This window comes from Panthera tigris, chromosome D4 (assembly GCF_018350195.1).
Source record: "Panthera tigris isolate Pti1 chromosome D4, P.tigris_Pti1_mat1.1, whole genome shotgun sequence".
NCBI lineage: Eukaryota > Metazoa > Chordata > Mammalia > Carnivora > Felidae > Panthera > Panthera tigris.
In genome coordinates this window covers 1492405-1516072 of record NC_056672.1, presented here as the reverse complement: position 1 = coordinate 1516072, position 23668 = coordinate 1492405, and the positions used below count along the sequence as shown (strand labels likewise).

Genomic DNA, 23668 nt, shown 5'->3' with positions numbered 1-23668 from the left:
AGGAACAGAGACTGGTGCACCACGAGGTCCTGTCCTGCTGGAACATTCTCAGATCTGTTCTTTGCCAGTTTTTTTAAACCATAAATGCCAAGAAATGCAAAGATTAGGATATGGAAACCTGGAGGGCCTTGCCCCAGACCCCCAGGGGCCACGACAGCGGGGTGTGGGGCCTGGAGCAGGGACTCCGAACCAGACCTCCAGACATACAGCAGCAGCAGCTAGCATGGCCTGAGGGCTGTGAGCTCAGAGAGGGGCACTGGCCGGGCTTGGCCACCTGCAGCCTAGTGGTGTGCTTGGAACACTAAGCATCAGTGTCGTCCCCGTAATCGGGGACCCCGCCTGGCACCCCGAGCGCTTCCGAGAACCGCAGCCCTCACTGCGCAGGGCGCACTGGACCTGGCGAACTCATACGGATGGACCCCCAGCGAGCACAGAGGCAGGAGCACGCACTCCTGCACGCACTCCTGGGGTGACTTCCACCCCAGACAGCACACTTCCGGGAAGGCCTCAAGGATTCTCTCGCTGAGGAAGGTAAGAAGGGCAGGCTGCCAAGTGCCGTGGGCTATCTCTGCAAGAGGCTTTTCCACTGCTAACTAGCAGTGCGCCCTGCGGGTGGTGGCTGCACGCTCCCCACGGCAAGCACCCTCCCGCACAACGGGGGCAGGGACCCCACAGGAGCTGGAAAGTGAACCCCAATCCCAGAGTGGCCAGAGGGAGACATCCGGCTGGCCCCGTCACCCCTCCCCCTCGGGCCTCTGGCGGCCGCCAGCTCCAGAGGAGGCTGGCAACCCTGGCTCCTGACCCACAAAGGGGCCTCTGGGAGGCGGCCAGGTCCCTGGGTCACACAGAGGCCCTGCGTAGGGGGCTCTGGCCAGATAACCTGGACAGGCATCCAGCTGCCTCCTCCCGCCCCACATGGGCTCAGGGGACCTTCCCCGAGGTCAACACCAACCAAGGGCTCGGGCCCTTCGCAAGGACGCCCCAGGATCTAGAAACACCACTGGCTGAAAGAAGAGGCTGTGGGAAAGAGGGGCTTGGGGCCCCCCTACTCACACACCTGCCCAGAGGCAGAGCCTGAGGTCCAGGCTGCTCTCTTGGTTGGCTTCTCCGAGGACAGGACAGTCCGTAGACCAGTCTAATTACATCCTTCTTTTCCAAACAGCAGATCGAAACCCCACAACAAGTTTGGGAACTGGAAGAACCCCTGAAGGGGAAGCATCAGGACCCTGCGCCCCTGTGATCAGGGCCAAGGGAAGCCAGTGCCCCACGGACTGCCGTGGTCAGGCTGCCCTCCGGGGGGTGGGGGGGAGGGCGTGCACAGCACGGGGAGGTGAGGCGTGGCTCCTCGATGGTGCACCAGCCATAAAGAGTCTTTGGTGTCAGGATCACGGCACAGAGGGGTCAGTCTGAGAAGCCAGCTTGGGAACAGGGGGCCGAGGAGACTGGACGGTGGGGAGGACAAGGACAGAGGTCGCTGCCCAGGGAGCTGTGACCAGGGCACGGCAGTGACATGAGGTGCTGACGGTCATGGAAACTGAGTCAGGGGCATGCACAAATGCTGCCGTGTCTGCAATTCTTCTGTAAACCTAAAACAAGTGTAAAATAAAAAGTTTACAGGGGGGAAAAAAAGCACATTGCCTGACCTCACACCAGCCCCGAAAAGGGCGGGGAAGGGGACATTCAGTAACCCTCTGGCAGCCCTGGAGGCCCGCGGCCTACGGAGCAGGAGGCAGCCACGGACGGCACCCCCATCCACCCAAGGAAGCAGCCTCTCATTTCACTTCTCAGGCCCGACCTGCTCTCTCTGATGTCGTCCGAAAGCACGCGGCTACTTAGGAAACCCCACAGGTGCAGGGTGGACAGTGGGCCCCACCACCGGCAGCCACAGGAGCCAGGACAGTCCCTGCACAAAACGGGAGCTCAAGCTGAGAAGCGAGCTGACAGCCAACCAGGAGGCCAGCTGTGGGAGGCAGACGGGACGCAGCCCGGAGGTCACAGGGCATGAGAGGTGGGGGGGGGGGGGCAGTGAAACACAGTGCTGCACGGACAGGAGTCTCTCCCGAGTTCCGCACCAGAAGTTGGAATCAGGCTGGGTCCGGGGAGAAGACGGGCTTTTCATGACCAATTCTCACTCGCTCTCCATCTGAACAGACCAGGCACTAGCGCTCCACTTGCAAATCCGTCCCGCTACCCATTCGTGCGCAAACAAAAGCAGTTGTCCCTTATCCCGGTAATAAATACGAGAAAAGTCAGAAGCTGGGACTCCCACCTGATGATGGCAGATACACCCAGAGAAGTTCAGCTGCCTCCCGCCCCGCCCCTGGGCACCACGGTGCCCCCCAAGCCATGCCCCAAACCTGCCAGTGGGCTCCCGGGGGTGCTGCTCCACCCGTGCTCGGAGCCCAGGTCGGCCAATGCTGCCCCAGTGCCACGCTGTCCCCGATGCGTCCTGTCTGGGGTCGGTTTCAGTTACCTGGAAGTCTCCTCTCAGCCTGACCCCAGCTCTGCCTGCCTCCTTTCCCCAGCTGTCATTCGGCACTTGCGGTGGGGACCACAGGGCACGCTCCATCCCACCACCGCCCACCTCCCAGTGTCCATGGAGGAAACGCAGCAGGCAGGGCAGCGGGCAGGGCAGTGGGCAGGGCAGGGAGGAGGGCAGGGAGCAGGGCGGACCGTGCTCCCGCCAGTCCCTCACCCACCCCTGAGGGGAACCCCGCTGGTCACTGCTGGCATCGCCTGGGGGGCCCCACAGAAATTTCAGTCTGGGGAGAGGAGTAGGGAGAGGACACGGCAGGGCTGGGAGGGGGCCCAGCGGACACCCCACTGCCCCAGGTCAGTCAGAAAGCACCTGTACCTGTCCTCTGGGGCGGGAGCCAGGTGCACCGTGCCCAGCCGCGGCTCGGGGAAGGGGAAGAGATGTGGCGGGGCCCCTAGACACGCGGTCCCACCTCTGTCTCATGCACCCCCGGGCCAGGGCAGGTCACTCATGCGTCCACCTCCACATCCTGGGCCTGGGACCAAAACACAAACACCTGCCGCCTGCACAGACAGGGGCCCAGGCTGCCGGGGACAGGGACACTGGAGAGGTCCCACCCACACCTGGACCAGGCCAGGCCTGTTCCACGGGCATCTAGAGCATCCAGACCAGGATCCACGGGTCACCCTGACACAGTGCCGTGAGACCAAACAGCAGCTCACTCTTTCACTCTCCAGAGCCTGGATGGAGCTCAGGGCAGGAGCAGTGCCTGGGAAACTCCGACCTTACCGAGGCTCAGGCAGGGTGACAGGCCCAGACGGGTCCACTGTTCGGTCTCCAAACACAGCTTCTGTCATCTGTGGCCCCACTGCTCTCCCTTTCCCTCCCCCATTGGTCCCCCATCCCTCCCCCCCAGGGTCCCCCTCCCTCCAGGGCCCCCATCCCCCTGCCCCACTCCCACGCCCCTGCAGCTGGCTCCCTCTCCTGCCCCTCCACCCACAGCCTGAAGCACTGGGACAGAACCTGGTGAACCAGATGTACATCAGGGAACATCCCGCTCCGTCCTGATCCTACTGTGTTGAGGATGAAGTGGGAACTCGCACCCCCGGCCCACATGCCAGGGCGCCTCCCCACCAACCTTCCCTCCCGCACAGGCACTCTGGGTGCCCCAGCATGAGGGTGCCTGGCGCTGCCTGAGGTGCTCGCGGACGACTAGACAGCTGCCCCGCTTGGCGGGCAAGGAGCCACCCCAGCGCCCAGCACCTAGCCACCAGTGCCTGAGGTCCGGGAACTCCTCACTGCCTGTGGCACGAAACTACTGGCTTTCACTGGCTGCAGCGCAGAGGGGGCTGGGTGGTCCTCTCCCAGCAAGTGGAAGGAAACGCCCTCACCTCCCGCATGCCACTGTCACAAGCCTCCATCAGGAACAGCCGCTGGGAGACTCCCACTGTGTACTAGATGCAAGCTCCCAACAGAAGGTTTAGTGCGGACCCAGCTCGGCTCCAGCAGGCCCCACACCGCTGCCTCCCCAAAGGTCTGGGGAGCTCTCAGCCCCACCCCCACCCCACGCCCTCCCCAGCCCTGTTCATCCGGGAGGCACACTGGATCAGGCAACAGTTTCTGGATTTTTCCAGGATGCCAAGTGTCATCCTGCAAGACCCCAGGCCTCCGTCACTCCTGCGGGAGCCATCTCTCCAGCCGCTGGCGGGTCAGCCCAGAGGATGGTGAGGTGGGGCCTGGACAGTGACAGCCCTGTGCCTCCCAGGGATGTGCTAATACTCCCCTGAAGCATGTTCTCGCAGCCCTCCCGCTCAGCCCTGCTTCCCGAGATTCATACCCAGGCTGTGGCTTGACGGGGTTTCTAAGGGGAGGCAAAAATGATGGCCAAAGTGGCAGAGTTACAGGAGGAGCTCCAGGTGTCAGCTGGCATCCCCAGTGAGGTGCACTTTGGTCTGGGGGTCATGGATCAGCAAACGGAATACCGTTCAGGCGTCAGTACAACCCACGGCCAGCAATCTCGATTCAACACAATCCCCGTCAAAATCCCAACAGGAGTTTCCGAAGAAACGGAGAAGCCAATCCTTAAATTCAGTCGGAATTGCAAGGAACCCTGAAAAGTTGCAACAGCATCTTAGAAAGAAAAAGGTGGAGGTGTCACAATTTCTGGTTTCAAAACTTCCAACAAAGCTACAGTCATTGACACAGCGTGGCAGTGGTGTAGGGGAGACAGGCGGACCCTGGAATGGAATAGAGTCCAGAAATGAACACTCACGTACACGGTCAAATGATTTTCAACAAGGTTACCAAGACGTTCAGTAGGGGAAGAACAGCCTTTAAACAATAGGTCAGGGACAACCGGACAGTCACTTGCAAACCAATGCAGCTGGATCCCTACCTCAAATCATATATTAAAAAATAACTGAATCAAAAACCAAAGAGGAGAGCTAAAATTCTAAAACCCTTAGAAGAAATCAAAGGGGCAGATCTTCATGACCTTGGATTTGACAGTGGATTTGTAGATATGACACCAAAAGCACAAGCAACAGAAGAGAAAGTCAAATTGGAAGTCATCAGGACGAAAAGTTTTGTGCGTCAATGGACGTTACCACAAAAGTGAAAAGACAGTCCACAGAAGGGGAAAATATCGGCAAATTGTGTATCTGGTAAGTGTCCAAAATATATAAAGCACTCTCACAATTCAACAATAAAGGGACAAATAACCCAATTTAAATATGTGCAAAGTGTTTCAACAGACATTGCTTCAAAGATGGCTTAACCACTTTCAACGCCATCAGCCTTTAGGAAAATGTATATCAAAGCAATAATGAGATCCTACTTCACACCCCTTAGGACACCCATGATTTGAAAAGTGGAAAATAACAGGTGTTAGCGAAGATGAAGTGCTATCAGACGGCTCCCACATTGGCGGTGGGAACGTAAAACGGTGCAGCCGCTGTGGAAAACAGCTTGTGGTTAGTTAAAAAGTTAAACACAGAATAACCATATGACACGGCAATTCCCGAAAGAAATGAAAACGGGTCTTCAAACAAATATTTGTACTCGAGCGTTCATAGCGGCACGACTGACAAACGGGCGGGAAAACCCCAAATGGGCAGGCAGGTGAACGCACAAACAGATGTGGTACGTCCACCCCATGGAGCAGTATTCGGCCATAAAAAAACCATGTTCCGAAACCTGCCGCAGCCTGGATGGACCCAAAGACATTCTGCTGAGTGGAGGAAGCCACACACAAAAGTTACATATCGTATGATCCCATTTATCAGAAACGTCCAGAACAGTTACATCCATCAGGACACAGAAAACACATGGTTGTCCAGGACTGGGGCGCGGGGGGGGGGGGGGGGGGGGGGAGGGTGGTATATGGGGCTGGGGCTGTTGTTTGATGGGTTCAGAGTCTCCTTTCACGTGATGAAAATGTGTGGGAACCACAGAAGTGACTATTGCACACTATTCTGAATGCACTAAATGCCACAAACTGTGCACTTTAAAATAATTATTGTGGTGCCCAGGTGGCTCAATCAGTTCAGAGTATGACTCTTGATTTTGGCTCAGGTCATGATCTCACGGTTCATGAGTTCGAGCCCCATGTCAGGCTTTGTGCTAACAGCCCAGAACCTGTTTGGGATTCTCTCTGTCTCTCTCTCTTTCAGTCTCTCTCTGTCCTTCTCCCACGAACATATGCACACCTACTCTCTCTCTCTCTCAAAATAAACATTTAAAAATAAAATTAAATTAAATTAAAATAAAATAAAATAATAAAATAATAAAATAGTTATTGCCACCATATATAAATTTCACTCCCAACTTTTAAGAAAAGATAAAAGTCTGGTTTCTCCATTCGCCGGGACAAACACCACAAGGACCTTCAGTCCTTACGCTCTGAGGTCAAAGCCAATCACTGGCCGGAACTCTGTTCTCCTGCAGATGACCCAGCACTTTGCGGGAAAGTGAACAGACTCAGAGCCAAGCCCCATTCCAGAATGCGGGGTTAGGATCACCCACCACCAAACCAAAAAGCTGAGGACCAAGACAGGCAGGAAAGAAGACAGAGCAAGGGGGAGAGCGGCCGAGACGGAGACGCGGCTCTGAGCGGGCCCGGTGGGGCAGACGCCCAGATGCAGAGGGCACAGCACAGAGCCCAGCGTCCCCACCTGACACAAGTGGCTTCCCGCTGGCAAAGGCGTTTCCACCCTTGCTGTGTCTGCGAAGCCGCCGACAGGCACGGGGTCGCCGGTGCCTGGGGTTTGTTCATGCCCTTGAGCCAGAGTAACTGAGGCCGAACGTGTCCACCTGCCGCGTGTGAGGAGCCCAGAGTCCCCTCTCTGCTTGAAGGGAGAGGGCGAGGTGGCCGGCCCAGCGACCAGCCAGGTCACTGTGGGAACCACCAGAGATCTAACCCTGACGCCATAGAGATCAGCGCGAGGGTCAGCCCCGTAGCCACGGCAGCCGTTCAGAAGCCAACCGAGGGGCTGGCTTCCCCCACACCAGGACTTTCAGGAGCTCCACTCTCCCAGCACACTCCATCGAGGGACGTTATTTCCTGGCCAACTCTCGCCCTCAGTCCCCTCGTTCTTTTGGAATAAAGTCCTGCCACATGGCCAGGTGCTATGTGCACAGAGGCAAGGGGATGGCCCAGGAGAGAGGGTGTCTCGGGGGAGAGGGCTGGGTCCACACCAAGCCCCCGAAACCCTGGCCGGATCTCAGGCCACCTGCGGCCGGGCCTGAATCCCAGCGACCCCGATGAACGCGGCTGCGGTCCAGAGGCTCACAGCACGCCCGCCTGCAGCCTACGGCTTCTAGCAACGCACACACTCTGGCCATTACAGTGAGCCCGACTCCGTGTCACCCCCTTAGGCCTGCGGGACGGGGACTCCGCTCTGCCCTCTAGACGCTGGCAGCATACTGCCCCCACCTGCTTGGGGTTCTTGAACTCAACACAGTGGGAATTTCTTGTTCCAAGACGATTAATCGTCTCCCCAACCGTGTCAAACACACCGCGACTCCATCTCCACGTGGATGGCCCCTTCCCCTGTACTTGGGAATCCCCAGATCAAGGACTTAATTGTAGAGGCTGCAACGCTGAAGCTTGATGCCCGGCGGGCCCTCCTCTCCCTCCACGCGCACATGTTCCGCTGGCCATGCTCAGTGTCACCAGGCACCCGTGGAGGCCGTGGACCCCCAGGTGTGGCTCTGCCCCAAAAAGCTTATGGCTGGGTGGGAGGGGGGGCATGGCAAGAGCTCACAAGAGCCAACCAGCCCCGGGGAGGTGAGCACAGAGACAGGGACCCTGCGAGGAGGAACCCAGTCAGACAGACGGACAAGCAGGAATCCGAGGAGACCCACTCCAGAACCCACAGCAGCCCCACCCCCACCTGCCCACCACCCCTCACCTGGAAGTGGCGAGGCCCTGCCCTTGTCCCCCGCATCTCCCTGACAGCCAGAGGAGCCCATCACATTCCCCTCCACTCCTCCGCTCCCCCTCCAGGACAGACAGACCCCCTGGCTGTCCCTGATGCGGACTCCTCGCCCGCTCTTGCCCCCACAGCGCTGCCTCGGGACTGGACAGGGTCCCCCAGGGTGGCACGGATCTCCTCATCTACAGGTCTGACTTTGGTCGAGGAAACCCCGCAAGAGGAGACGGATCTGCCTTGTGACCCCAGGAGCCTCTGCGGCCAGCACAGCACCCCATGAAGAACGCACGCCCAGAAACATTTACCAAGAAGTCAGTGCAACTTCCGTCACCAAAGCACTCGCACTGCACCTTCAGCTTTTGAGCTCCTTAAAATCGACTTTACCAATTATGTCTCCAAAGCCCCTTGGAGTCGACCGAATAGGCACCAGGAGGCTCTAGAATGTCTGATACCTTAATACAATCTTCCCTACTGCCCAGAGACAGAGACTCCTCACACCAGGGTGGTGACAAGGTGAGACGCTGGGTGGCTCCTACTGCGACGGGCCCAGGCAGCCACGCGCCTCCCTGTGGGTAGGGGTGGAGGACACTGGCTCTGCGGCACCTGAATTGAGGAGGAAGGCCCCCGGTGCCCATGGGTTGCCACCCTCCCTACTGGACACACAGACAAGCCAGTTCGGAAGGCGGATGGCCACACGCTCCATCCCTCCCTAGGCAAAGCCACCATAGGTGCCAGCGGTGAAGGCCAGCTGGGCTGCCGAGGTGCCCCAGCCCCGGAGATGGGGTGCAACACGGGCTCCCGCTTTCCTGGCTGCCTGTGCTTCCAGCCCAGCACAGCAGAGAGGGCTGCTTGGGAGCAAACACACCGGGAGAGGGTTCTGCCCCTAAAATGCAGCCGCCCCAACCACATCTTCACCCACCAACCCCGCTGGAGTCCTCCCAGCAAATCCTGAGCCACTGTGAGCGTGTGCAACCTCAGAGACCCTTCCCAGTCCTGCCAAAATAAGGTGCTCAGGAGGGACGTGACGGATCACAGGTGGGACAAGTTGGAACCTGTTATTTTAACGGTTATGTTTATTTTTACATGCACCGTCTACGACAAGTTATACTAATGCGCTATTTCAGGGAATGATACGAGGTTTCCTTCTGAAAGTAACAGGAGAGTGAAATACACTGCGGGGTCCTGGAGCAGAAAAGGGACAGTACGGGGAAAAACCTGCTGAGGTCTGTGCTATGGCTCACAGCACTGCCCCTGTGTTTCTGCCTCAGTTTCCATTCTTGCAGCATGGTCTGGTGAGATGCTGACTCCAGAGGAGTCCGTGTGACTGGTGAACAGACACTGAACCATTTTCGTAACTCTTTAAGTCTAAAATTCTCTAAAATAAAAAGTTATAAAGTATTCAAACTTTTAAAAAATGAGCTGTTGAATACAAAGTAAACAAGGATACAGGGCACATTGGATCTGAAAAGTCTTGGGTCAGCCCCAAAGCACCTGGGGGTGGGGAAGCACAGGGCTCATGTCACATACCTTCCCGTTAAAGCCGAGGGGGTCGGTGCAGGGGCAGGGAGAAAGGGTGCCCAGGGCTGTGAGGCCCATCCCAACCCTAACATTCCCCATCCGGGCTCCTGCCCTGAGCCACCTGGGAATGCTACAGCTCAGGGCTCACTCCTGCAAGGGGCCCTCGATCACATGCACAGAAAATGTGCCCACGGCAGGGAAAGCAGAGCCCCTTTCAGATGCCAGGGCCGCCCTGTGTGGGTGGAGAGGAGTCTGGGCTGAGGGAAGGACCTGTACTCATGTTGGGTCAAATCAAGGACCTCCAGAGACAAATGGGCGATGAGGAGAGAAGATGTCCCCAAATGTCCCCTTTAAGGTGTCAGGATGCATCCCTCTCCCCAACTCTGCCCTGGCCAGTCCAGCAAATGCCACCCACCAGGATGCCAGCCCTCAGCTTCTCCCCTGCCTGCCCCTCACTCCTAGGGTTCCCCCCCCCCCCCACCCCATCTCAGAGCCTAGCTCAGAACTGGCCTGCCTTCCTCCTTCCCGACCTTTGGCCCCTGGGCAGCCAAAGGTCCTTCCAGGCCTTCCCCAAGCCTGGGCACCCAGGGAGCTCAGCAGGCCCTGGGTGGGGCGGGGGAGGAGAGAGAGTGCCCTCCACATCCAGGGCGCTCAGGGTCAGCTTCTCAGCATGTCTGGAACTGAGGAGCCCTGAAGGATCAGATGGCAGCTCTCACCCTTGGTCCGGCCATGAACTTGCAGAGGATGCCAGTTGGTGGGTGTGCATAGCAGCAACACACACACCGTTCTGGGGAGTCCAGTGTTTGCACCCCGGGGCAGGGGCTCTGCTGCCCTGGGCATCCACAGGAAGGCAGCCCCGGAGGCCCAGGGGATTTCAGTGGTGTCCCTGCCCGGTAGAGTCCCGCCCCCTCCTCACTGGGGTCCCTGTCACAGGCACTGGGCTGGGACCCTGGCTGGGCGCTGACCAACCTGAGCAGGTCCTGTCACATCCGGCTGCCTGGCTCCCCAACATCCACCCTTAAAATGAGCGGGAGGTTCTCCTCTCTGGGGGATCAGGGACCAGCCGCCACCACACACTCCCCCCCACCGTGCCCCCTGCCCTGCTCCTGGTGGGTCTGAGGCGGTATCCAGGAGGGCAACCGCGGTCCTGCCCAGGCCCAAACACGTGAGAACCTGTTGGAGCAGTTCGGACACCGCAATCACCATCTCTTCCTCCTCCCCATCTACTTCTGGGTGGGAAGGGGCCTCGCTTTGAAAACTAGGCGCAGGGCCAGGTCACAGACCGGGGCAAAGGCCCAGCTTTACCTCCCCCCACCCCACGTCCCCCAGAGAGCCTAAGGTCAAGTCCGGCCCCGGGGGAGGGGGGGCGTCCCCGTCGGGAGCGGAGAAGGGGGAAACGGGGCACCACGCCGGCCCCCGAGAGGAGGCGGCAAAGCCGCGACACCCCCACCCGCACCGACGCCGTCCTGTCACCCACCCCCGCGGGGGGTTAGGGGGCGCCGGCCGGGGTCAAGGGGCTCGGGGGCTGCGGCGGAGGGTGGGCGCGCCGGACGCCCCCCACCCCCCACCCCTGGCCGGGGCCGCCGGCGTCCGGGCCGCCGCTCGCGCCTCTCCGGGGCCCGCGCGGGGAAAGTTCCTGCAACTTCGCGGGGGAGGCGGCGGGCCGGGCCTGGGCCTGGAGCCGGCCTCCCCGCGGCCCCGCTGTCAGCGGCCCGGCCCGCGGCGCCCCAACTCCCCGGTCCCCCGGCCCCCGGGCCCGCTTTGTGCGCCGCGCGAGGGGCGCCTGCCCGCCCGGCCCCCGCCCCGGGCACAAAAGGGCGCGCGGCCGGCGGGCGGCGGCGGCGGCGGCGGCGGCGGCGGCGGCGGGGGCCTGCGGCGGGCGGGCGCGCACCGGGCCGGGGGGCCGGGCGGGCCGGGGGCCGGGGGCCGGGGCGCCGGGGGGCCGGGCCGGGCCCGCGGGCCGCGCGCTCACCTGCCGTGGAACCAGTCCTTGCAGGCGTCGCACTCGATCATGAAGCGGGTAACGTCGTAGGGGAGCCGGCACACGCAGTACACGGGCACCGTCGCCATGTTCGCGCGCCGCCCGCCCGCCCTCGGCCCGCGCTGCGCTCCGGGTCGGGGCCGGGCGGGCCGGGCGGGCCGGGCGGGGGGCCGCGCCGGGCCGGGGCCGGGACGGGGCCGGGGGCGCACGACAGCCCGCGCGCACCCGGCCGGCGCGTCCACACAAAGCGGGGCGCGCGGAGCAGGGCCGCGCCGGGAGCCGCCCGCCGGCCCCGGGGCGCAGGGCGCGAGTGTGCGCGGGGCCGGGCCGCGCGCGGGACACAAAAGGGAATGGACGCGCGGGGGCGGCGGGCGGGGAGCCGCGGCCCCACCGAAGGGACCCCCGGCCGCCGAGCGGCCTCTACGTCAGCGCCCCGGGTGGCGCCGCCTCCGCCCGCCGGCCTGGGCCGCCGCTCCCGCCGAGGGAAGGCGGGCCGGGGACCGCGGGGAGAAGGTGGGCCTGGGGGGTTCCCTCCTGGGGAGGAGGAGGGCCGGGGGGATCTGTCGGGGAGAAGGTGGGCCGGGGGACTCCTCTGGGGGAGTAGGAGAGCCGGAGGGACCCTGCCGGGGAAACGGTGGGCCGGGGGACCCCTCTGGGGGAAGAGGAGTGGGGGATACCTGCCGGGGAAACAGTTGATCAGTGGACCCCTCTGGGGTAAGAGGAGGGCGGGGAGACCTGCCGTGAGAAGGTGGGTCAGGGGACCCCTCCTGGAGAGAAGGTGGGCCGGGGGAATCTCTCCGGGGTAGGAAGAGGCTGGGGGAGACTTCTCTGGGGGAGAGGAGGGCAGGGGGACCTGCCGGGGATGTGGGCCGGGAGACCCCTCCAGGAGAAAAGATGGGCCTGGGGACCCCTCCGAGGGAGGGGGGGAGTACCTGCTGGGGAAACAGTGAGCCGGGGGACCCCTCTGGGGGAAGAGGAGGGTGGGGGGACCTGCCGGGGAGAAGGTGGGCCAAGGGACCCCTCCTGGAGAGAAGGTGGGCCAGGGTGAAGGAGGTTAAAGGGACCCCTCTGGGCGAGAAGGTAGGCTGGGGATCACTCTGGGGGAGAAGGTGGGCAGGAGGACCCTCCAGGGAAAAGGTGGGAGCCTCTGGGTGAAGGCAGGCCTGGCTTCCTCTGAGAAGGTGGTCAGGGACCCCCACCAGCAGAGGGACAGGGGGCAGCTGGGGTTTCCTCTTGTTTCTTCCTTCCTGCTCCCTTTCCCCCTGATTCCTGGGAACAGCTAGCCCTCCCACACAGGATCCTTGACTCTCCTGTTGCTGAGCCCCTGGAGGACAGATTTCTGGGGAGCCAGGAGCACGCTGGCACAGGTCAGCTCTGTAAAGGGAGTGATTACCTAGAATTTGAGCCCCTCCCCCCTTCCCCAAGGAGCCCCCAGGCCTCCAGTCCAAGTCAGGATTATGGAGCCCTGCTGGTGGCTTCAGGACAGCAGGGGCTGGAGGGATGGGCCAGAAGTGCCACTGCCTTGCTCTGGGCCCTGCAGCCTCACCTGAGTGGTCAGGGTCTGTGGTGCGTGGGGGAAGGGCTGGCTCTGAGGGCTCCTTCCTCCCCGCCTTCTGGAAACCAACCCTCTCCTGCCCGCTCCCAGCTGCATCCATGTGCTGTGGAGTGAGGAGGGGCCAGTAGGTGTTCCCTCCCCTGGGCCTCCTCCTGGGGGATGCTGGCCACCTCAAGCACAGAATGCCAGACTGGAGGGAAAGCCAGGTGCAGGCCCCTCACAGCAGCACCCCCGACAGGTGCCCAGCTGAGGCCTGCAGCCCCTCAGGGCACCTGGCCCACGTGCCAGCAGTTCATCTGAAGTCCTCCCTCCTCTGGAGGCCAACCTACTGTGCCAGCTGCCCCCGGCCTCCTGCCCCGGCAGGTGCGCCCCCCTTAGCAGGGAGGCACCAGCCAGAAGAAGCTGGGGGAGGGGAGAGGGACAAGGTCACTCTGCCACTGCCCCCACCTTGCTAAGCTCGACCTCAAGTCCTTCCCACCTGAACTGCAGTGGTTGCCCTTCCCCTCTGGGGTCCTTCCTCCCGGAGATGGTGCGGAGGGCTCTGGGAAGCACTGTCGCCCCACCAACACCCTGGTGTGGGTCAGTTCAGATAAGCGGTGCCCGGCCTGCAAGTCCGGCTGGCCTGGGCCCTGCTGAGTGACCATCCCCTACAGCAGTACTGGGATGCTCAAACCTGCAGTGTCCACCTCCACCCACTTGTGGTCCAGTGTGGTCAGAAGCTTCTGGAGGCCACTGTGGTGCAGGGCCTCACCCAACACTTCCTCGTCCTTGTCTGCGAGGACAGTAGTTACCAGTGTGTGTCAAGCACTGACCAGGTGCCATGCCCTGTGCTTGGTTCTCTACAGACTCCAGCAGTGCCTGGGACGCGCTCAGCATCAGCTCTAGGCGGTGACCACTCCACCCTCCGCACTCGCAGGGACACTTCGGCACTGCTGCTCCACAGACAGGTATACAGGACCAATGGGAGTCCTGGGGAGGGGGGGGGGACTCCTGCCATTTTCCAGAAAACGCAGGCTGGAAGCAGTGAAATGCCTCCCAGAGGAGGCAGCTGGCTGACCAGGGGGAGGAGCGGGCTGGGAGCCCAGACTCCCCCAGGCGCCTGGCCATCCTGCCCTCCTGGTCTGTACGTGTCCACGGCCTCTGCGTGTGTCCGCAGAGATGCTTTCCTGTTAGTCCAGGCTGTTCGGACGCTGTGGGCCAACTCCAGACGAAAGTAAGGGCCCACGTGGGTCCCAAATGCTCCTTTGTTGGGCTTCCCCATTCTCACCCCCCAGAAAGCCCTCCTTTTCTGAGTCCTCACTCACTGTGCATTGAGCGCCTGCTGTGTTCACAGTTTGGTAGCAGTCCCAACTCCTGTGCAGCTCCTTTTGCTGTCAAGGGGGACAGTGACACACGCCCCACAGCGCCCTGGGGACACAGGCCTGGAGCAGGCCAGGTCACACAGGGAGGGGGAGCACAAGGGGCTGGACTCAAGGCCCCAGGAAGCAGGGGCAGTGGCCTTGAAATGAGGTGTCCCCCAAGCTCTGGCCCTTTCACATGGTCTGCTCTTTGCCTCCATGCCCACCGAGTCCACCCCACTCCTGAGTCTGTGTATAAGCATCAAGACCACCACCCACCCGAGTGGCCAGGCATGCTGCTGGGGTAAGAGGATGGGCTCCCCAGAAGCATGCCCCCCCACCCTCCACCCTGCTGCTCCAAGGAAGCACAGCCACAGCATGCACCCCGCATCCCCCAGCCAGTCCCAAGCGTGAGACACGTATTATTCACCTTATTGCCCAATGGAAAAACAGCACGTTCCAGGACCTGCTGATTCACTCCCTCTCGACAAAATATACTGAACGCTAGCGCAGGCTTTTCTTTTAATTGTGGTAACATACACAAGATGAAACGTACCGTTTTGACCATTTCTGAGCGTACAGTTATGTGGCATGAAGTAAGTTCACACTGTTTGCAGCCTCCATCATGCACTTCCGCCAAGTTTTTCACTGTCCCACCAGTAAACACTAACCCCCATCACTACTCCCCCAGGCCCAGGCACCCACCAGCTACTTCCTGTCTCTATGAACTTGACCACTGTAGGGAACTCGGATAAGTAAGTGGAATCCTACAGTATTTGCCTTCTTGTGACTGGCTTACTTCACCTGGCATCATGTCTTCGAGGTTCATCCATGTTGTAACATGTGAGAGTTCCCTTCCTTTTTAAGACTATTATTTCATTGTGTTTATAATCCATGTTTAATTTCTCCATTCATTGTTGAAGGACACTTGGGTTGTTCCCACGTTTTGGATGTTGTGAATAATGTTGCTATGAATGTGGGTGTGCAAATATCTGTTCGTGTCCCTGCTTTTACTTCTTTTGTGTGTATACCCAGAAGTGAGATTGGTGAATCATATGATAATTCTATTTTTAACATTTTTAAGAACCATGCCGTTTTCCACAGCTGCTGCACCATTTTATATTCCCACCAACAGTGCACAAGCGTCCCAGTTTCTCCACATCCTCGCCAACACTTGTTATTTTCTGTATGTGTGTGTGTGTACATGTGTTGATGATAGCTGTCCTAAAGTGGATGAAGTGATATCTCATTGTGGGTTTTTTTTTTTGAAGTAAAAATTCTTAATTTCTCAATATGCTAGTTTTTGATGGCAAAAATTTGGTTCCATTGAAACTCTGGTCACTGTGGTTTTGATCTGCATTTCCCTAATGACTGATGATGTTGGGGATCTTCTCATGAGTTTATTGGCCATCTGTACATCTTCTTTGGGTAAATGTCTATTTGAGCCCTTTCCTTATTTTGATTTGGGTTGGGTTTTCTTGTTGTTGAATTATAGGAGTTCTTTATATATTCTGGATACTAATCTCTTATCAGATTGGTGATTTGCAAATGTTCGATGCACAGACGGTTGTAATTTTGAAGAAGTCAGGTTCATCTATTTTGTTTTCTTTTGTTGCCCTTGCATTTTGATGTCACATCCAAAAAACCATTGCCAAATCCAATGTCATGAAGATTTCATCCTGTGTTTCCTTCCAAGATTTTTATAGGTTTAGGTTTAGGCGTTTGATCCACTTTAAGTTAATTTTTGAGTTGGGGTAAGGGTCAATGTCATGCTTTTGCAGGTGGACATGGAGTCTTCCCAGCACCATTTGTTGAAAGCACTGTCCTTTCCTCATTGAGTGATCATGGCACCCTTGTCAAAATCATTTGACCATGTGGGCAAGGGGTTATTTCTGGGCTTCTTATTGTCTTTCATTGGTCTGTATGTCTAACCTTATACCATACTGTGTTGGTTTCTGTAGCTTTGTAGTAAGTTTCAGAATCAGGAAGGGTGAAACTCGAAATTTGCACTTCTTTTTCAGGACTGTTTTGGTTCTTCCAGGCCCCTTACAACTCTTTATGAATTTGAGAACTGGCTTCTCCACTTCTGCAAAAGGGACTATGATAATTTTGACAGGGATTTCATTGAATCTGTAGATCATTTTGGGTAGTACTGCCATCTTAACAATATTAATATTCTGATCCATGAACATGGGATATTTCCACTTATTTGTCTTCTTTAATTGCTTTCAGCAGTGTCTTACAGTTTTCAGCATACAAGTCTTTTATCTCCTTGGTTAAACTTACCCCTAGGTTTTTGGGTTTTTTTAATGTTATTGTAAATGGAATTGTGTTCCTGATTTCCTTTTGAGATTGTTTATTTTTAGTGTTTGGAAACAAAACTAATTTTTTAGTGTTTATTTAGTTATCCTGCAACTTTACAGGATTAGTTTTACAACTTTGAATTTACTAGTTCTGACAGTATTTTGTGGAGTTCCTAAGTCTTTTTGATTTTATATAACATCTTGTTATGTATGAACAGAGATAATTTTACTTCTTCCTAATTTGGATGCTATTGGCTTGTTTACGCAGGTACGTCTGGTTGCTCCTGCTAGAACTTCCAATACTGTGTTGAGTAGAAGTGGTGAAAGTGGCAGTGGCATCTTTCTCCTTTCTGATCTCAGGGGAAAAGTTGTTTTGGGTTTTGTGCATGTGTTTGTGATATATATATATTTTAATCTTTTCACCATTAAGTATGTTTGCTTTGGGCTTTTCATCTGTGGCATTTACTATGCTGAAAAAGTTTCCATTTCTAATTTCTTGAATTTTGAGACAGGGAGTGGGCATGCAAGTGGAGGAGGTGCTAAGAGAGAGAATCCCAAGCAGGCTGTGCCCTGCCAGCACAGAGCCAGACTTGGGGCTCATACTTACCAACTGTGAGATCATGGCCTGGGCTGAAATCAAGAACCAGACGCTTAACTTACTGAACCACCCAGGTGCCCCCCTATGGAGGATTTTTATTATGAAAACATGTTGAATTTTATCAAATGCTTTTTCTGCATCAGTTGAGATGATCCTGTGGGCTTTTCCCCCTTTGTTGGTGTGATGTCTCACCCTGATTGATTTTGAGACCGAACCATCCTTGCATTTCAGGAACAAACTCCATTTCATCAAGGTGTAGAATCTTTTTGACACACTGGTGAATTTAGTTTCCCGGAATTTTGCTGAGAATTTTGCATCAAGGTTCATGAGGGATACTGTTTTGCAGTTTTCCTTTTTTGTTGTTTTTTTTTATGTAGGCTCCACACCTAATGTGGGGCTCAAATTCATGACCCTGAGATCAAAAGTCACATGTTCTACCAACTGAGCCAGCCAGGTACCCCTGTTTTGTAGTCTTCTTGTAGAGTCTTTGTCTGGCTTTGGTATCAGGGCAATGCTGGCTTCAGAGAGTGTCAGGAAGCATTCCCTCCTCTTCAACATTTGGGAAGAATTTAAGGATTGCTGTTAATTTTTCCCTAAATGTGTGGTAAAATTCACCAGCCATCTGGTCATGGGCTTTTCTTTTTGGGAGGCTTTTGATTATTGACTCACTCTCTGTAATAATTACAGGTATATTAAGATGTCCTGTTTCTTTGTAATTCAGTTTGGGCGGGTTGTGGGTTGTGTGTGTGTGGGTTTGTCCACTTCATCTAGGTTGTCCAATGTGTTGGTGCACAACTAGTGTAGGTTTTAAAGCTGTGAACCAGGTAGACGCGTCCCACCTCCAAGGAGCTCATATGGCAGAGATGACAGACAGGAGATACTAGTTCAAGGCTGGATGTGTGAAGCAATCTGGTGAATGTCAAGAGAGTTCTAAGAGCAGGCCCTTGGGAGACCTGATCCAGAACCCAGTGAAATGAACGGTGACCCATGGGAACTTTGGGAGCCTTCTGGGTTTTTCTGATAGCTATGAGAGTGCCCTTCTGTTGACTATCGTGAGGATGGCCCTGTGATGTTTTGAAACAGTGAGTTTGTAGACCAAAGCCCCTCTGCCAAATAACCATATAATTTACATTAAGGGTGCTATTAACAAAACACCAGAACAAGACAAGACAAACGGGCCACTCTGGGAAAACCAACACCAGGGTAACACTTATATAACCCATGCTGGGGTCAGTCATGTCTGAAGAGATGGATATGCACAATGGCCAGGAGGGGACATGGTGTGACGAGGTCTGGGGGGGTCTGCTCCTATGCCTCCAGCTGTTTGCCACATGAGCTGCTGGTGCCTTCTGGGCACACCAGGCCAAGGCCATCCCAGACACCACCCTTAAGTGGCTAGTGCTCTGCCTGAGTAATTTCCAGCCAGCCCCCAGGTGGCCCCTCATGGAGTCTCCAAGACCTCACCTGCACAGTCCAGCCCACAGCACAGGGTGAAGCACCTAGTACAGAGCCTGCTTTGGCCCATCTGTGGGTCGGTGAGGCCCCTGCCCCCCCCCCCCCCCGGGCTGTGGTAGGGACAGGAGCGGAGGCCCAGCAGCCAAGAGTCCTGGGGCTGGGGGGAAGCAACCTGTGCAGAGCTCACTCTGCCAGGTGAGGGTAAGCAGTAAAGGGGAAAGGACAGTAAACAGGCATTCTCCAAAGAATCAGCGGGAGAATAAGATCGCTGGAGGGGAGAACCGCTCCTGCAGGGAGTGCATCAGGAAGGAGCTCGTGTCCTCATGCCTGCCCACAGGCCTGGGAGGAGACAGATGACAAGGAGGGATGCCCATTTTCCTGTGACACTGGCCCAATGCTGAGGGCTAAGCCACCTTCCAGGGGCCAGCAGCACCCTTCTCCCCTCGTTGGTGGGTTCTCTCTATACACTGCTTCCTGAGCCCAGCCTCGCCCTGCAGACCCCCGTCCCCCCAGTCCCCTCCCTGTTTTACTTCCCGTGTTCTTACCTGATACGGCCTTGCTTGTACACACCTGTCCTGCGCCCCGAAACGTGAATGCCATGCAGGCGCAGCCCCTGCGGCCCTGAACGGCAGGTGCGCGGGGTCCATCCGCGCTAGGCCGGCGGGGGCACAAGGACCAGGTGTGAACAGGTGTGTCCGTATGCGTACATCACTAGGGGTTTTCTGTCCTTTCTGTGCACCGGCAGTGTTTGAAACTCTACAATAGACATACTACGTTTGAAACACACGAGATCCGTAAGAGCTCTTTCACAAAAGAAAACAAAAAACGGTGAACCAGAATGCTCGACCAGCGGCGGGGCGAGCGACGCGGACCGCCGCGGGGCGTGGACGGTGCGCACGCACTGCCAGCGCAGGTGGCGAGGAGGACGGAAGGGCTCGCTGCTCCGCCCCGAGCTGTCCCAAGCACAAGCCGGAAGCACTCACGGCCCCGCCCCGCGCACAAGCCGGAAGCGGGCCACGGCCCCGCCCCGTTCTAAGCACAGGCCGGAAACGGCCCCGCCTCTCGCACAAGCCGGAAGCGTCTACGACCCTTTCCCGAACCGCGCAGAATCCGGAAGCCCTCACGGCACCGCTCTGCGCCGTCCAGCGCACAGGCCGGAAGCAACTCGCGGCCCCGCCCCGCACAGAAGCCGGAAGCGCACACGTCCTTTTCCCGCCCCGCGCAGAGGCCGGAAGCGCTCACGGCCCCGCCCCAACCCGCCTGAAGCTGGGGCCGGAAACAGTCGCGGCTGCGTCCCTCCCCTTGTATAGACCGGAAGCGCCCAGCTCCTCAGACTGGGGAGGTGTATTTCTGTCCCGTTTCTCTAAGCCCCGCGGCGGGGCTTGTCCCCATTGCTGCCGGCTGTGCGACCCTAGGGACGCCACAGCTGCGGGCGGTCAGAGTCGTGTGGCCCCCGCAGGGTCGGCCCTGGAGGGTGGTGGGCCCAAGGGCGCGAGGTGCACACGGAGAAAACCACAATGAAGGGTGGGTCTGGTCAATAGGGACAGTAATACACGTGCTTCTATCGGGATCTGGTGCGTTTCTTCCTTGGGCTTCTTTCTCCACGTTCTTTCCCGCTTCCCAGCATGGGGACGAGGATGACAGCGCGAGTCCCTTCGGGCTGGAGACCGTAACCCCCTCGCACAACAGTTTTGAATTGCACTCACTCTAGCGAGCTCTCAGGCAGCTGTTGAGCTTTTTAATTATGTAAGTCCACTCCCCCACTGCCCCTCGCCCCCGACACACGCGTGGACTCAAAGTCAGGATCCCCAGACCTCGTCCTCGCACCGAGAAGGCCTGGTGCCTGCGGTAGCGGTCCCAACTTGAATTAAGTCTCAGTAACATCTGTTGCTACAAGAACTTGAAAAGCGACACCGTACTTTATACTAAAAGAATAAAGATTTTTATTAAGCATTGTAAGTTGCATTCAATAGCCTTCGATACACCACGCCACAACCCACCTACAATCAGTCAGACCCAACAGCAGTTCATTCTTGCACAATCCATGAGTTAGGGCAGAACTCCCTTCAACTTACAGTAAGATCCTACTCAGGTCTTGCGGGCAGGGATTGGGGAATTACATCTCATTTCTGATCACTAATGTGTGATGAAGAGCATCAGGAGAATTATATGAAAACGAATAAGAAGTGATTCTGATTTCAAAGTACATTGTTTGGAAACATTAACAAAAACATCAAAATGATATAAGTATACCTGCTTCTACTAAATTCTTGATGGGAAAGTTCTCAAGAACAAGCAATTTGTTTCCTGCTACAGAAGGGGGGGTTGTTTTTTTTGGTTTTTTTTTTTTTAAGATCAAAGGGATTTTTTTTTTTTTGTTTTTCACAGAATTTCATATTTTGCTAATATGAAGGCATAAAACAGCAACAAAGAACAATAATGCATACAGCAGTGAATACACCAGGGTAATGTTGATATTTGAAACAGCTAGATAATTTTGGGGGGGTTTTAGAATAAATGCAACAGAGGTCAATAATCACAAAATTTTAAGGTTAGAGCAAGATCAGTCAGTGACTAAACAGAGTTAACATCTTTTATAGGACTATTACTGATTATTAGCATTTTGTTTTGCAAATGGGCACATACTGGTAAGAATGGAAGGACAATAACATGCATAATATTAACTACACACTTTAAAAATTATGAACCATGCAGAAGGTTAGCTCAAGTAGTAGCACTAATGGTCTACATCCGATTCAAAACCACATAGTTCATTGATCACAGATGCATGGTATTAAGTCACGAAAAGTTTCAGAACACATTGTGTTGATTTTGAAAGGTCATTTGCATCTTCTATGATTTCAACTTTATCTCCATTTAACTTGCTTGTAAAGTAAGTATGATGTACTGCATATTTAAAATCAGCAGAACGGCAATATTACTCTATAATTTTTTAGTTTTGATAGTTGCACTTTTTTTTTAACACAAAAGAACCACATCAACAGTGATGAGATTTAAGTAAGAAAGAAAAACCGTGGTGTGCCTTATTTCTTTCATAATCATAAAATCAAAGCCTTAGACAAAGCTTCCTTGTGAACAGTAATGCAAAATCAAAGATAATGGCATACATATGGTGCCAAATGCTAAAAATGATATTTTAAGCTATATATACTTAAAGACTGCCAAAATTTGTTTTCTTTATAGTTCAAGAAACACAACTATAGGCTTTTGTCATAACCAGTTTAAACTTTGTGTGTACTTCATTTTAAGTGTGGGAGTCAAATGCTCTTCATTTTCTTTCTCTCTTTTTGTTTTATTGTAGCATTTTGACTACAACTGGTTAAAACTAAAAATGTGTTGTTTAAATCTCTGATATCAAAGAGGGATCCGAATTTCCAAAGTCCTCATTTTTCTCTTACGGAAAGGAAAAAATGTACATAACTGTAGGCTCTCTTTCTCTCCAGATATTCCTGAATCCTACCCTTCCAGCATCCTTCACCCTCTATAAAAAATAAGTTTACTCTTCTTTCTTTAAGACAGCAGCCTCCAGAGCATCAGCTCTGCGGCAAGCACTGTCTGTACTTAGTGCATTTAAGTGAGGATTTGTATTGCACGTCTTAGAGTCATTGTTCAAGGCACTTTCCGAGTGGCTGGGGGCCCTGGCATCGCCCGCGCTCCCGTTCATCTGGGGAGCAGGCTTCTCCTCAGCCACCGCTCCGTTTTCAGCCAGGGACCCATCTGAAGACACGGCAGACGACTTGGATTCCCCGGATCTTGACTTCAGTTCTTTGGCCACTTCTTCTGCTGAAGCAGCATAAGGAGGCTTGCCCTGGTCAAAATCAAGGATAACAAGCAATAAGGCAGCTGTGATACACAGTGGGAGAAGGGACGCCTATGGAGGCCTGTGCTTCAGGTTCAACAGCACAGTACACTGCGTGGGTGTGTTCCTCACGCTTTCTGCTCTCTGCTCTATACCTTCTCTGAATCCTCTGTGGTCTGTACAGTCCATTACTCTACACTCTCTATACCTCTATACGCTCCAGTCTGTATTTTTCACAACCTGTGTATATACTTTATAGGCTATATACTGTATATATTTGATAGTCTGTATTCTCTCTGTACTCCATACTTGAATCTACATTCTCTGTAATCTGTGTAATATATATTCTCTCTCTCTACAGTATCACCTATGTACTCTATAGTCTATAGTTTGCATCATCTACATACTCTAGTGTATACATTCTAATCTCTATACTGTCTACACTCTATACTTTCCACAGTCTATGTACAGTCTACATACTCTCCACAGTCTGTGTACTCTGTACTCTGGTCTGTACTCTCGTAGTCCATAGTCTACATACTCTCTATGGTCTGTGTACTCTGTACTCTCATCTATACTCTCGTAGTCCATAGTCTACATACTTTCTACGCCCCATACTCTCTATGGTCTGTGTACTCTAGTCTATACTCTCTGTAATCCAGAGTCTACATACTCTCTAGGCCCCATGCTCTCCACAGTCTGTGTACTCTGTACTATGGTCTATACCCTCCGTGGTCCAGTCTATATACTCTCTATGCCCCATACTCTCTACGGTCTGTGTGCTCTGTACTCTCATCTATACTCTCCGGAGTCCACAGTCTACATACTCTCTATACTCCATACTCTCTATGGTCTGTGTACTCTATACTCTCCATAACCTGAACAGTCTACATATTCTCTATGGTCTGTGTGCTCTAGTCTATACTCTCTGTAGTTCACACAGTCTACCTACTCTCTATAATCTGTTTATTCTGTACTCTAGTCTATACTCTATACTCTAACACACTCTGTTTTGCTTCTGACTGACCTGCAGCTGGCAAAAGCTGGTCTCAGCAGGTTCGTCCTGGGGCCCCTTCCCTCCACTTCTCTGTAGTTAATATCCTGACCTTGCAGTAGACCCCACTTGAAGAGGTCTACCTAATCCTTCTGGACAGCACCAAATCATCTATGCTAACACCACTCCTCGATACGTC

General features: G+C 55.3%; 2 protein-coding genes and 1 long non-coding RNA gene across 5 annotated transcripts in view; 1 reads left to right on the top strand and 2 right to left on the bottom strand.

Annotated features, from left to right (window-relative positions):
* PHF2 (PHD finger protein 2) overlaps nt 1-11537 on the bottom strand; it is a 75148-nt gene extending 63611 nt beyond the window's left edge. Inside the window, exon 1 of the mRNA XM_042964442.1 lies at nt 11399-11537. Coding sequence (XP_042820376.1) covers nt 11399-11496 — 98 coding nt within the window. The 5' untranslated portion in view covers nt 11497-11537. The remainder of the gene's footprint in view (nt 1-11398) is intronic.
* Nucleotides 11399-20581, top strand: LOC122233092. 2 transcript variants are annotated; one of them, XR_006210550.1, is made up of 4 exons: nt 11399-11446; nt 12687-12774; nt 13808-13909; nt 19401-20581. It is a non-coding gene; the product is annotated as an uncharacterized LOC122233092 (long non-coding RNA). The 2 variants fall into 2 exon arrangements; XR_006210549.1 differs by lacking the exons at nt 11399-11446; nt 12687-12774 and adding an exon at nt 11769-11920.
* Nucleotides 20575-23668, bottom strand: part of FAM120A (family with sequence similarity 120A) — a 95721-nt gene continuing 92627 nt past the window's right edge. For both annotated transcript variants that reach the window (XM_042964440.1, XM_042964441.1), the window contains one exon: nt 20575-22484. In XM_042964440.1, coding sequence (XP_042820374.1) covers nt 22173-22484 — 312 coding nt within the window. In that variant the 3' untranslated portion in view covers nt 20575-22172. The remainder of the gene's footprint in view (nt 22485-23668) is intronic.